Below are 13,316 nucleotides of genomic sequence, written 5' to 3'. Positions count from 1 at the left end.
TCTCTCTCTCGCGAGGGATAGGAAACATCTCATAGTCACTGAGTTTTTTGGAATGTCCGGGCTCCATGTCTATATAATCTTTCCTGCAGTACGAGAGATCCTCGTGAGTTGCTAGCAATTATGTTACTACCTCCTTGGCGCTGCAGCATAGTAGATCATCAGCTCGCATCATTCTGCTCTCACCAGGAAAGTCATACATTGTAGGTAGTGAACCGTCCTCGGAAGGCTTGTACAAGTGGATGAATAAGTCTGTGTGGTAAGCGTAGTAAATGATGGCACATGGCGAGAGATGACTCTGCTGGCACGCATTCAGCCATCACGCGGTTGCGCGACGCGCCTGTGGCTAATTGAAAGCCTAACCCAGGTGTGTAATTACAGATGCTGTTGAAGGCCGATACTTGGCCCCATTACCGGAGAACTCGGAGAGCATTATGTACTCGCCGGACACAGTCAAGCACTCAGACACAGGAAGCCGCTAGCTAGCTCCTACGCATGCATTAATGAAACATCACGATATCATCTCATTATTCTTCTATGCCGAAAAGCCACTTAAACCGCACGACGGCCCGGGCACGCTAAATCAACCATCTTATCGATAATGCATGACGCATTCACCCGTCACGGCGGAACCTGCACCTTTCCCCTCGTAGCCGCGACCGCAATGCTGGACAGGCTAGTTGCCACCGCACACACCCCGACGAATATCTCCACCGCCTGGAATCCGTACGCCCCATAGCGCAGCTCGGACGCATGCGGCGAGGACTTGCCTACACTGTAGAGAACACCGGACACGAGTGGCCCGACCACGGACGCGACGCCCTTGAGAGCGAACGACAGCGCCCAAATGATACTGGATTGTTCCGGCTTGCTGCCCGCACAGTCTGCTGCTGCGATGGGTCCCACAGAGTTGTAGCCACCCATCTAGGTGGAACGAAGAGTCAATGAGGGCGTCAGGTCAGGAGAGGTATGGACGGATACCCACCAAGCCACCAAAAATGATCGCAAACACGAAGACCAGCGGGAGCGTGCGCGCGAAGCCCCACAGCAGGAACACCGACAGACCGCTTCCGAGCGTGCTGAAGAACATGATCCACGTATATGGGAGACGATCGCACAAATGGCCGATGAGAACCTGGAAGACGACGCCGGAGGAGTTGAAGAGCGCGAGCACGATGGACGCGGAGAATGCAGTGGACATCACTTTGGTGTAGGTGGCGATGTATAGCGAGACCGAAAAATAGGATAGTGCTTGTAGAACCGTCGTGACACTCTTCATCAAGTGATGTCAGTGCATGTGTCACGACGGCATATAAAACGATATTACAATTGCCCAGAATAGAGGGGTTTTGAGGAATTGCATCTGCGGGGGAATGAACCGTGGTCTCTGGCCGCGCTGGAACTTCGGTACAGGCAAACGAGGTGTAAACCCGAGGATTGCCACGCCGACGACCACAAGTGTCACAATCGCCCAGATGCGTAATGTCCAGCGGAAGCCATATTTTTCCAGTAAGGCTTGCAGGAGGAAGGGGAATGCGAAACCTACAACCAAGAGATCAGATAAAATGCTCTTCCAGTCATGTCAGAAAAATGCTACGGATACTTACCGCCGACACCAGATCCAGCGAAGATGACTCCAGTGGCGAGGCCACGTCGACGGACAAACCATTGTGGTAAGAGAACCAGGATTGGGAAGTAGAGAAGGCCGCCGCTGATCCCGTAGCATACTCCCTGCAAGAGGATGAGATGCCAGAGCTTCCAGCAGGCAAATCAATGCTATAATCTTTGTTCAGCAAACGTAAGGACGCTCACCTTGGTTGAAAAACTGGCTATGAGAAGAGAAGCGAACGCAATTGCCAGTCCGACCCATACACTTGCTTTGAGATAATCAGGGTAGCGCTCGAAGAACAGAGATAGAAAGATCGTCTGAGTATCAGGATGAGATGTGATATGCATGATTGAGGGCTAACGCGATATACCTCTACATATTGTATTGCTATCGCTGCGGTACCCACCGCCGCGATGGATACGACGGATTCATTTTGGAATGGTGGATTAGACGTGTAGTAATCTGCAAGGCTGATCACGTCTATCCTTCTTTATTTTGCTTTACGCGACATACCTTGAAAGATACCGTAACTGAAGCAGCCGTCAGGAACAGACATTCACCGGTTTGAATGCCGGAACACACCTGAATTCGAATCCCCAGGTCATGACCTCGAGCATGAACCCAGCCGCACAAAACCGCCAAGCCTTCCAGCCACCATCTATCGGTGACAGCTCCTGCACGGTAGTCTCGGACCCCATGGATCCAGGGACGGATACAGTTTCCTCTGATGACGCCGCCTGGGGTGTGCTCGCCTCTCCCTCATACGTCAGGCGGGACATTTCATAGATGCTATCTGGATGTGCATGGCCGAGATCCACCTCTATTGGCTCTACTTTACTAAGTACGAGAGTTGGTTGAGTTGTGACCAATACGCCAAGCACTGCGTCTGATTCACCTCTCGATTTGAGTCATTGACGATCTAGACGCCGAAGATAGTTCGTGAGCGAAAACGTCAAAATCTGCGGTAGAGCTTCCAGTCAGAGTCACAAATAGAGCAAGCACTCACTGGCAGTGAATCTGTCACGGCCGGAAAAAGCGTTGCGGTAGGCAATTCGTGAAAGATTGCGGCATTTGTATTTTACAGCTCCCGGAACGAGATGACTCGGCGACGCGAAGTTTCCGCCACACTTACGCGACGCGCCTGTGGCTGAGCTAACGAATCCCCCTGGCAGACGCTCTTCGGTGGGAAAGCATTTTGGAAAGCACGGGTATATACATGCAATATAGAGACGAGCAAGCATGCGAGCAGCTAGTAGGAAACATGTAAGTATATACTCATCAGCGATGCGGAATAGATAGCCGCCCCTTTTTATAGCAATCGTAGATCCTCATACATCTTTCTCCATCAGAAATACGCCAGAGTCGGATCCGACTCAATCCCATTCCCGAGGTCGTCTATCCTCGGGTCACCAAGCAAGCCCGACGGATCGTCAATAGCTGAGCTTGACCGCCCTGCTCTGCGACTAGACGAGATAGGAACGTTAAAGTCACTATGAAGGCGGTGACCTGCGCCTGAAAACAGATAGCGAGGCCGGGGACCAACACGAGGCCTGAGCCGTTCAGGGGAATCGGGATTGGGTGCGTTTTGTCCCGATGCAGATTCGTTTGTCTGCTGTACCGGTGTTTTGAAGGGCGAGCCGAGCGTTACACGCGGTCGCTTTGCGGTGCGGGTCGTGCGTCTCTCGGTAATAGACCTGCTGTCACGCTTTGACCCAAGTACCGCTTGCTCTCCCTGAAACCATTCGAGTACGTAGCGGCGCGATGGGGATGTCACGGGGTCGCTGTCCGAGCTCGGGCTATCCAGACCGGCTTGGCTTCTGTTTCGTTTGGAGGCAAGGCTCGAGCTGCTGGCCGCTTGCCTGAGTACTCTCTCAGCCAAAATCGATATTAAACATCCGAGAAGAACGTACGAGCTCTTCAATGTCTTGTACTTCAGCTTCAGCTCTTCATACTTCTGCTGCAAGTCCACAACGTCGCCTTTCAGCTTCTCACTCGCCCTTCGCGCGTCTCTCTCTCCTTCGGCATGTCTCTTAGATGCGGCCATCGACGACTCGCAACGCTCCATCAGCAATGCTTTGTCGCGCTCGAGAGCCCTGACGCGTTCTTCGAGACGGGCGTTTGCTTGCTTGAGTTGAGTGGCAGATTGGGGCTCGTCGAGGAAGATACGTCGAACACTTGGAATTATGTATTCATGGTATTTTGCTGGAACGAAACGAAGGTCGGGGTTCGCTTCAAGCGATATCAGGGCGAGCAGCCAGATTATAACGGGGGTGGCACGCATACCAATTGTAAACTCGGCGCGGCAAGTCGGGCACAAGGCCTTCATAGCGTCACCATTTGCTTCGACATGCGCGATGAGACATTTCTCGCAGTGCAGATGCCCTACGACGCGTGAACATGAGTGCTTGTGCTATTGCTCGTCGCTGTCAAGCTCACCGCAGGGGATGGAGACGGGATCCTTGAGTTCGTCGAGACAGATACTGCAGCAGCCGTCAGCCATCTGGAGGTGTGCTTGCTGGGTGTAACCCTTAGAGACGCGAGTGTGGCTGTCCTTGTTCAACTTCACGAGGCGTCACAATGCGCCCACGATCACGTGCCCGTGACAGCAGCCGCGAGCCACGGCCCGGGGCACCGCGCCGGCTGTGCACCTCGACTTGTCTCGTTCGGGCCCACATCGGTCTGGCCACAATTTGACGGAGAACACAGGGGATGTGCTTGGGTGATACACGCTGTTGTCGCCATGCCCAGCAACCGAAGTTCCCATCTATCATGCGAACGTGCGACGTCTCCTTCTCTCACCTACCTTTTGCAGGAAGAAAGCCTGGATCAGGTCAATGTGGCTCCCTGCAAGGCAGTGGACAGGTTTGAAATGCATCCTACTCTAGACGTCGGGCTATACTATCATCTCTCCTATGCTCCATCCTGGTTTCGCCGCGCATTGGCGGGAAATTCGTTCATCACCCCTCCGGTGTTTTCGGTGAGGTTCCCTGCACATATCTCGATTCTGGATGTGCCCATCCTGCCGTCTACGCTGTGGTACGATCCTAACCGGTACGCTTCGGATGTATCTCATCCCTGCCGTTTCCGTGATGGCCTCTCGTATAAATCCTGGCTGCTGGGGTGCATGTGTTACACCAGATCCTACCACTACCACCCTGCCTCCTCTGCTGTGTATCAACAACGTTGATGTCCAGCATGCCGACTTGCATCATCTGCCTTGACGTCCTGAAGGACCCCGCCGCGCTGCCTTGTGGTAAGCACTCTCCCCCACCGGATGATCGAGACAACAATGATCGAGCGCGGATGCAGGGCATGTGTTTTGCCACCGCTGTATCGTCCGGATCGTCCGAAGTATCACGCCCTATACCCATAACCACTTCTGCCCAACGTGCAAGCAACCATATACCATCTGTGCGTACCCATCATCATCCTCGACGAAGGTGACTGCGGGAACTGACACACGCTACAGCCCAAGTGGACCCTGCGTTGGTCCCCCACCACCTTCAGCACCACGTCACCCCCGCTGTCCGTAAGCTGCATCTGGAGTACAGCATTCCCAGCTCATCGAAGAGCACTATAGTTAGCTCTTCTGATAGCTCCGAATGCGACAGGCTCCGCGCGGAGGTCGCCTCCCTGAGGGCATGCTGCGTCGTTTGGCGAAAGCGCGCTGCCGTGCATGCTGCTGCCACATTAGGCCTCGTCGGCCTCGCGAGGATCACTCGTGACAGTGCTCTAAAGATGAGAGCGGAGAGGGATGCCATGGAAACAAAATACCACGAGCTGAAGAAAAGCTTTGAGGAGTCTCAGTCTCAGTGAGTATATCCCTATCGAGCGCGCCGTGACTGTCATTCATCATGTCGTTGCAGGACTTTGTCGACGTTCCCTCCTCAGATGCACGCACAAACCAAGTTCTGCGACAGCATGTGCGAGACGCCTCTTTCAATGTCCCGTGTGCAATCGCGCGCAACCTCGCAAGCTTCTTTCCGCCTGCCCTCGCCCAGTCCAAGCGAGGAGAGCTACTGCTCGGACTGTCCGGAGTGCCACTCCGTGCAGAAAAGGAAGCGGGAAGAGCCAGAGGAGCCGCCTCTCAAGCGCACACGCTCAAACTCGTCATCGAACATCTCCCCGTCCCCGGATTTCGCCAGGCTCGCAATCGGAGACCCTCCCGAGAGCAAGCCCTTTGCTGCAGCTCGGGCGTGATCACGACTATTTATGTATTGACTCACGACTGGATTTTCGGTACCGTGCTTTCGGGACACTTCTCGTTCATACGCTACCTTGTCCTCCCTCTCGCCGATCCTGTCCTGTTTCTTCCTCCCCACTCCGTGACCGTCCTGTGCCATCTCCCAGCGAAAGAGGTTATTCCTAATGTACTGTATATACTAACGGTGTAGCATATTTGTGAGATTGCGCTATGTGACTTCTGGTTAACACGCTCTGTTAATGCGGTGAACGGCTTACCATGTAAATATTCGTAGTGCGCTGTGTTGATCATATACCCCTTCCAGCATATACAGAACTCTTCGCTGCATTTCAATGACGTAAAGTAAGAGCGATGGACGGGCTTCTGACTTGAGGTATCTCCATATGCACAATCTGCAGATTTTGGTTCTGCTTAGAAGTCGCACGGATCATCCGCTCGGCGTGTTCTCCGGCGTATAGAAAGCCAGTGAACCGGTAAGCTACCCGCACACCTCCGAACGTTGAACGAGACCACAACGGGGCCTTAAGGCGGATCACATAGATTCTCCGAGCATACCACCGGACCCGCACGCTCTCGACATTGCCTTCGATTCGCTCCGGATGGTTGCTCCGCCACTAACGACGGCCAGATGGAAGGGTCGCCACCTCTCGCATGTCTACTACTCGCGGTGGCGCAGTAGGTACGGATAATCCCGAGTGATCCCCCCATACGCCACTATCTGCCACTGCAGCCGATTTTTTTGTACCTTGTTCAATGCCGGCGACCAGGCTTGCTCTCGATCACCCTATTTCACAGCCTACAACCCTCCGCCCCTCCGAGGATTCGACGTCAGATGAGACTGCATCGACAAACCCATGGGTCTAGTCGATACAAGAAATGAGAGCCATGTCATTATGTACCTGCAATACGGCGAGCATGCCTAGGGTATAAGTGTATGATAAGAATAGATATGCGGTTGGATGAGATGAGTGATATGAGTTGAACGCCACTTGCTGGAGACCGATACCGTGTGTGACCGAGACAGTCTAGGTGAATTAAGGGGTGACACTCGTTCCAGCCGGTGTCGTCGAAGCGCCGTCCGCTCGCATAAGTCGGCGAAGGCGAGCGAGCTCCTCCGCCAAGGACCTGCGCAGACGTCATCAGCACCAACCGCAGCGGGCTCGTCCTGCATGAACAAAACGGCGCACCTCGCAGTTTGCCACGCCTCATCGTTGTCCTTCCCCACCCGCTCCACCTCCGCGCGCAACGCGCCGATATCCTCCCGGAAGCTCTCCTCCAGTTGCTTCCCGACTTGCCCGTACTCCTCTTTCAGCTGCCGTACGTCACCCATGCCCATACCGCCCTGCTCCCGTTCCTTGCGCACTTCCTCCACGAGCTTCGCGTACCGCTTGCCCAGCTCCTGTGCCTCTCGCTGGAGCTTCTCCTCCCGCCGCCGCATCTCCTCGCGCACGCCCTCGGTGTCCGCTCGAAATGACTCCACGAGGCCCTTCATCGAATCACGCAACGTGACATACTCTCGCTCGGCCTTCTGCGAGCGCGCTGTCGCCTCAGCCAGGGAGGTGTCCATATCGCGGAGCGACTTCTTCGAAGTGGTCGTCTCGAGCTTGAACTGCGCCTTCAACTCGATCACTTCTGCCTCCGCTTTCCGTGCGCGTTCGAGAACCTAGCGGGCTCCATTACAGGGACATCACACTGAAATTCTGATGCCATCACGTACCTCCTGCAGCAAGCGCTCTTTCCGTGCCACCACGTTGTTCAACCCCTCGTTCTCTAGCCTCAGCCGCTCGCGCACCTCTTTCAGATCCTCCGTCTGTCGTGTGAGCTGGCTCACCTGGCGTTGACTGACCCGCAGCTGCGCCTTTGTATTCTCGAGCGCGTTCCTTGCGTTCAGCACGCCTAGCTGCAAGTCCGCAAGGACTCTGGTGGTGTTCCCCGGTGCGAAGGATGACCGCCGATTTGGCGATGCCGCAGGCGACACTGACGATGTGGACGCGCCGTAGTTCGGTGACAGACTTGCATGTGAACTGTCCCGCTGGCCTTCCTCGGCGAGGGCACGCGCGTTACCTGAGCATCACGTCAAATATGCGACTGAATGAGCCATTACGCCACTGACCTACTGAGGAGACGGGTATGCCTGGAAGCCATTCAACCTCCGTCGTGGCGGTGAGTCGACGGATGGAACGTACGGCTAAGTGTCCGCGTCGGGCTCGGTACTCGCATCCCGGAGACGGTGGGAATGCCCTCGCGTATCCCGCTCTCCTCGCCGAACGACCGTCGCCGCTCCTCCCTTCGCGGCAGGGGAAGGCTCGAATCCGGACCCGCGAGCCCATGCAACACATCAAAGCTGTTGCGCTTCTGCATCCTCGGCGGCGACGGCGGCCGGTCGAGCTCATCTGGCGAGAGCGGCGGCGAGCTGAGGATGCCGGGCGGCAGCGGGCGCGGGCCGCGCAAGAGCGCGTTTTCGAGCGAGTGCAGTTGCGCTTGCTGGTGGCGAATCGAGTGCTTCAGCGTGGATATCTGCGTGCGTATGGCAACTGACGCGCGGTGAGACGAGAGCCGAGTAGCGAGCGCGTGAAGGAGACGTACCGTTGTCATCGGACAGTGTGATGCCTGGGCTTGCGGAGCGACCGATGGAGTTGCGCGAGGATGGACGCGAGTTCGGCCGTGGAGGAATAACGGATGTGTTCAAGGAGGACATTCTGGGGACAGCGTGAGAGTCGCCGGGGACGGCCAGGTCATGCAGCGGACTATCGTGAAGTGAGCAGTAGGTAGATCAGCTCGTCTTGCAATTGGTATTCTCAATCTCGTAAGCAGTTTGGACGTTAGTGTTCGTCGGCGTTGGTCAGAATGGGTGTCCGAGGTGATCCAAAAGAATGTATAGCCGTGAAGTTAGCGAGTTCGAATGTCTTGGTGACGGCGGAGTGAAGACGAAGGAGGGCGTTCACTGTACCACTTCCCACGGTCACCGCTAGTCTTACTTCTCAAGCCGAAGTGTACTGATTTGGTCTAAAGCCTTTCAGTCAATTTCAAACGGGCATACAGTGCATATCAAAATCAGTGACCTAACATCATCATACTCGGAAGCATTTGTGGACATTGATCGCTATACACCCACCATTGTCAACAGCAAGGCTTCACCCAGCTCTGTGTTTCTGCCTCGGGCCCAACTGCACAGCGCCCTTCGGTCTCCCTCTCTCATCCAGCGCGATCGGAAACGTCGGAGGATTGCCGAACGGATTCTCCGACGACTCGACTCGTTTGCGCTTTCCTCTACGCTCCGGCGGCCTCAGGCTCCAGTCCGTAGGGAACGTGGGCCGCTGAGGCGCGGGAGGCTCTGGCAGGTTGGTCGGTACGGGGAAGAGCGCTGGGATGGGTTCTCGTTCGGGGTTTCCATAATCGAGCTCGGAGTCGGAGTTGTAGGATGTGCTGACCACTTGGAGCGACTGTGGGGACGGCGAGGCTGCCAGCACATCCTGGTGCAGAAATCAGACATAAGCTCTTAGTATGTGAGGAACAGACACACTAGGTCGCCGTCTTCAAAGTCTAGGCGATCGAAGCTCTGCCATGATGACTTTGGATACTGGATCGGCGTGCGAGGGGTTGCTTGGTGGCTGGGCTTTCGGGTCGACTGGAGCTCTGCAAGCTCCTGCCTGAGGACTGCGATCTTCGCTTTCTGCTTCGCTTCCTAGAGCGACGGCTAGGTCGGGGCGGCTCTCGCAGTACTAACAAAGGACGTACCTTTTCCTTGTGAGCCACAATCATGTCGCATAGATTGGTGCGATCGCGTGTCTTCTCAGCGAGCTGCTCTCCCAAGTCTCGCGCCTGCACATCAATGCGCTTCTTCAAGGCATCCTTCTCTCCCCTCAGAATGACCACTTCGCGCCTTGCCTGATCTGCGGTGTCGACGGCCTGGCTTGCGAGTCGCTGTGCTTGGTCCTTCTCCTGATGCATGCGATTCTTCGCTGCATCTGCTGCACGCAAATCTTTTCGAAGCGCCGCGATCTCTTCTTTCTGAACGGAAACGGTGGAAAACGTGGATGACACGCGGTTGCAGAACTCTGCCAGTGTCGAGAGCAGGGTCTCGAGGAATGTAAGTTTCATAGTGGAGGCTCATCATTGTATACATGAGACATTTACCTCCACGCTACAAGGGTCGCGATCTACGCCATCGACCACCTTTTGAATCTCTTGCGCCGCCCTCTTCACAGTCTCTGCACCACACGTGTCGTCGATCTGCGCAATCCTGTCACTTGCATAGCTTGCCTGGCGCAGGACGTCGTCTGTGTACGGCAAGGTGCTTTCTTCATTGAGAAGTTGCGTCGGAGGTGCATGAGGGTCCGTGTCGAAGCTCTCGATGTAGATTGCGTGTGCGTCGCGTATCCGAAATGGCTGCCGGCATGTGGGGCAGGGTTTTCGTTCACTAGCTGTGTAGCGTTGCAGACTATCTATGCAGAACCCGTGTCCTGTAAAGGTAGCAAACAATCAGCTGCAACGCTAGCCGGACATGTACATTCATCGCGTACCGCAGGGAAGAAAGCGGAAGAGCTCCAGGGGATGGTGCTCTTGACAGATACTACAGTGTAGCCTCATTACATAAAGTGGATAGGGTCAACGCTAGTCACATTTAGCTTGATGAGGAGGAGTAGGGAATCGTTGCTGTTGAGATTAATGTGCTCGACGCGCGTCAACAACCCGCGGCGCGTCTGTGGCGTGGGAATGTTAACAGGTTGACACGCTTGTGGCGAAGGCGCTTGCCACGGTTTTCAGCTGAGCATGTGCGCCTACCGTCCGACCGCAGCTTCCATCATCTGGAGACTTCGAAGTTATGCAAAAATTTAGGCTGTGCGAGTGTCGCTCTTCCTTGTGGCATGTCAGATGCCTTTCAAGAGCAAAGCTGTGATTGTGCATTTAATCTCGGCACTGTCTTGGGTCCGAATCACATGGTTTCCGGGGCGGCGGGGTGCCAGGACGATAGCCGGACGCAGAGTATTGGCTTACAATTTATGGTCATGCATGTGTTCCCGCTGCGAACGCTGCCCCCATAAAAGCCTTGTGCGGCTGCGTGCGATCGTTCAGCGGTGCTCTCAGACTTTCCTGCCGCAGCGTCGCTGTAGCTCGTCAGCATGTCCGTCATCACTACCCCCATTACGGAGCTGTTCAAGATCAAGCATCCCATCCTCCTTGCTGGTGCGTTTCATCGTCAGAATCGGAAACTACTGCTGTGCTGACGTGGTCTACGTGAAGGCATGAACGTCGCTGCTGGCCCTGAACTGGCAGCAGCAGTGACAAATGCAGGGGGCCTGGGAGTGATCGGAGGTCACGGCTACACGCCCAATTTCCTCCGCCAACAAGTACGTCTACTCGAGCCCAATTCAGCTGGATCAAATTATTGAGCTCCCCATCTAGATCCGTGCCATCAAAGCCGACCTGCATGATAAGAATGCACCCTTCGGTGTCGATTTGTTAATACCTCAGGTCGGCGGAAACGCTCGCAAGACGAATGTAAGAAGCTGCACAATCGTGGCCACCAGGATGCTGAGTTGGTGAATCGCAGGTAGACTACCAGAAAGGACATCTACCAGAGCTGATCGACGTGATCATCGAGGAGAAGACGACTCTCTTCGTCTGTGCGGTCGGCGTGCCTCCGAAATGGGTGGTTGAGAAGATGCATGCGGCAGGCATCCCAGTGATGAACGTGCGTCCAGCTGCTCCCCGTGACCATCCAACCTCATTCACCTACGAGCTATGTGTGACAGATGGTCGGACACCCGAAGCACGTCCCAAGGGCCCTGGAGCAGGGCGTCGACCTGATCTGTGCACAGGGTGGTGAGGGCGGCGGACACACGGGTGACGTCCCATGTTCGATCCTCATCCCAGCATGTGTGGACGCGGTCAAAGGGCACACGTCGCCGCTCACGGGCAAGCCGGTGTACGTCATCGGCGCGGGCGCAGTGTACGATGGCCGGGGACTCGCGGCGAACCTCATGTGGGGCGCGCAGGGCGTGTGGGTCGGCACGCGCTTCGTGGCGAGCGTGGAGGCGGGCGCACCGAAAGCGCACAAGGAGGCGGTCGTGCGCGCTGGGATTGACGATACGACGCGCACATTGATCTACAGCGGGCGGCCGCTGAGAGTCCTCAAGATACCTTATGTCGAGGACTGGTAGGTTTTATCTCATTTCGCCGGGACAAGTTAGCCGTTGATCTATGCGCCATCAGGAATAACAACCGACAGGAGGAGATCAAAGAGCTGACGTCCAAGGGAATCGTCCCTCACGAAGAGGAGATGCGCAAGCACCCCGAAAAACACGCAAAGGCGATCACGTTCCTGTCCGGCCGAGTGGCCGGCCTCATCAAGGATGTCCTCCCTGCGAAGGTCATCATCGAGGACATGGTCAATGAGGCGGCTGAAGTCCTCCAGACGGGCGCAGCGAAGGTCACGGTGAAGGCTAAGCTATGACATGTATGATCTATGTATGGGCTATACTTCAGGCCGGCTTGTCGAGTGGTAAGGTTGTATAACACGCAGGTAATTACTGAATATTGAATGCTCAAGTTACTTTACCTTATGCTCCATGTATGTCCGTCGGTCTGCCATGCCACCTGGCGATGCCGGCTACGGCTAAGCGCGCTAAGCGCTCACTGATTTTTTTGAATTTGAGTGGCCACATGCGACGCCATCCTAGGACCCCCGAAAATCCCTATGGGGAGGCCGGTCCTGAAAGTCACTTGGCAGATCTTTGCATTCGGGTCTGACGTCATTGCCGTCATCGCGTCCACTCGCCGTCCACACGATATTTTTTCGCTGGACTGCTCACTTCATCGCTCCGGGCACAATGCTCATAACATTTGGAATTCGTGGCGAGAGTATAGTGTGTAAGTGGCCCACGTACTATTCGACCATTGGAAGGGGCCAATCGCATTGACAATAGATCACATCGAACACGACGACGAGTTGGCAACGGCAGCCGCACCTGTTGATGCCCCTGCACCGTTCAACAAGTCCACTGCAGACGTTATCCTGCGTTCCTCAGATGGCGTGGACTTCCGCGTGAAGAAAGCGATCATCGCGGAGGCATCCACCTTCTTCGAGAGCATGTTTACTCGGCCTCGACTGCAGGCGGCTAGCGATGAATATAGGGACGGCCTGCCCGTCATCCCGATGACAGAAGACAAGAACACACTCGAAAAGCTGCTGCGCATATGTTACCCTGTCCGCGATCCGGACATCGACCTACACGAGATCGCGCCGCTCCTGGACGCTGCCAGGAAGTATGACATAGACGTCGTGACGGATGTCATAATGGGCAAACTCGAGGCATATGCAGTCACTGATTCGCTCGAGACATACGCTATCGCGATCCGGCATGACCTCCCATCCGTAGCGAAAGCAGCTGCGAGACACAGCCTGGAAGAGAGAATGGACTATACCCCCTTTTCTGAACTCGACAACATCAGCGCCTCTGCCTATGCACGTCTTCTCCTTTACCGCCAGATGTGTAGCGAGGT

The 13,316-nt window shown here is 55.4% G+C and overlaps 7 protein-coding genes across 7 annotated transcripts; 3 read left to right on the top strand and 4 right to left on the bottom strand.

Moving 5' to 3' along the window:
- Nucleotides 1–548: 548 nt before the first annotated feature.
- On the bottom strand, nucleotides 549–2,778 carry LAESUDRAFT_124540 (MFS general substrate transporter). Its single transcript, XM_040901262.1, has 10 exons — nucleotides 2,613–2,778; nucleotides 2,502–2,525; nucleotides 2,189–2,443; nucleotides 2,120–2,136; nucleotides 1,977–2,068; nucleotides 1,810–1,923; nucleotides 1,605–1,752; nucleotides 1,325–1,539; nucleotides 983–1,270; nucleotides 549–921 (listed from the first exon to the last, which is right to left on the bottom strand). The coding sequence occupies exons 2-10, from the start codon at nucleotides 2,516–2,518 to the stop codon at nucleotides 619–621; spliced, it is 1,449 nt and encodes a 482-aa protein (XP_040765072.1). The 5' UTR covers nucleotides 2,519–2,525; nucleotides 2,613–2,778; the 3' UTR covers nucleotides 549–618.
- Nucleotides 2,779–2,951: 173 nt separating this feature from the next.
- Nucleotides 2,952–4,106, bottom strand: LAESUDRAFT_758746 (uncharacterized protein; the record flags this gene model as incomplete). The annotated part of the gene is made up of 4 exons (XM_040912488.1): nucleotides 2,952–3,465; nucleotides 3,517–3,835; nucleotides 3,890–3,988; nucleotides 4,043–4,106. The coding sequence occupies 4 exons, from the start codon at nucleotides 4,104–4,106 to the stop codon at nucleotides 2,952–2,954; spliced, it is 996 nt and encodes a 331-aa protein (XP_040765071.1).
- Nucleotides 4,107–4,801: 695 nt separating this feature from the next.
- On the top strand, nucleotides 4,802–5,422 carry LAESUDRAFT_651949 (uncharacterized protein; the record flags this gene model as incomplete). Its single annotated transcript, XM_040904324.1, has 3 exons — nucleotides 4,802–4,859; nucleotides 4,916–5,017; nucleotides 5,076–5,422. The coding sequence occupies 3 exons, from the start codon at nucleotides 4,802–4,804 to the stop codon at nucleotides 5,420–5,422; spliced, it is 507 nt and encodes a 168-aa protein (XP_040765070.1).
- Nucleotides 5,423–6,844: 1,422 nt separating this feature from the next.
- On the bottom strand, nucleotides 6,845–8,508 carry LAESUDRAFT_736553 (uncharacterized protein; the record flags this gene model as incomplete). Its single annotated transcript, XM_040910698.1, has 5 exons — nucleotides 6,845–6,935; nucleotides 6,998–7,473; nucleotides 7,528–7,874; nucleotides 7,997–8,344; nucleotides 8,397–8,508. 5 exons carry the CDS (start codon nucleotides 8,506–8,508, stop codon nucleotides 6,845–6,847), a joined length of 1,374 nt encoding a protein of 457 aa, XP_040765069.1.
- A 436-nt stretch (nucleotides 8,509–8,944) lies between these two features.
- On the bottom strand, nucleotides 8,945–10,400 carry LAESUDRAFT_651887 (uncharacterized protein; the record flags this gene model as incomplete). The annotated part of the gene is made up of 5 exons (XM_040904321.1): nucleotides 8,945–9,283; nucleotides 9,334–9,495; nucleotides 9,549–9,817; nucleotides 10,061–10,273; nucleotides 10,334–10,400. 5 exons carry the CDS (start codon nucleotides 10,398–10,400, stop codon nucleotides 8,945–8,947), a joined length of 1,050 nt encoding a protein of 349 aa, XP_040765068.1.
- Nucleotides 10,401–10,933: 533 nt separating this feature from the next.
- On the top strand, nucleotides 10,934–12,647 carry LAESUDRAFT_773548 (2-nitropropane dioxygenase; the record flags this gene model as incomplete). The annotated part of the gene is made up of 6 exons (XM_040913812.1): nucleotides 10,934–10,997; nucleotides 11,055–11,161; nucleotides 11,217–11,312; nucleotides 11,365–11,505; nucleotides 11,567–11,970; nucleotides 12,027–12,647. The coding sequence occupies 6 exons, from the start codon at nucleotides 10,934–10,936 to the stop codon at nucleotides 12,265–12,267; spliced, it is 1,053 nt and encodes a 350-aa protein (XP_040765067.1). The 3' UTR covers nucleotides 12,268–12,647.
- LAESUDRAFT_124345 (uncharacterized protein) lies at nucleotides 12,456–13,316 on the top strand (the record flags this gene model as incomplete). Its single annotated transcript, XM_040901261.1, has 2 exons — nucleotides 12,456–12,683; nucleotides 12,740–13,316. Coding segments are annotated over exons 1-2 (617 nt in total), but the record flags the coding sequence as incomplete, so codon positions are not given.

The sequence above is a fragment of the Laetiporus sulphureus genome (genome assembly GCF_001632365.1).
Source record: "Laetiporus sulphureus 93-53 unplaced genomic scaffold LAESUscaffold_16, whole genome shotgun sequence".
Classification (NCBI taxonomy): Eukaryota; Fungi; Basidiomycota; class Agaricomycetes; order Polyporales; family Laetiporaceae; genus Laetiporus; species Laetiporus sulphureus.
The sequence above is the reverse complement of the archived record's forward strand: the minus strand, read 5'-3'. Positions and strand labels throughout refer to the sequence as shown.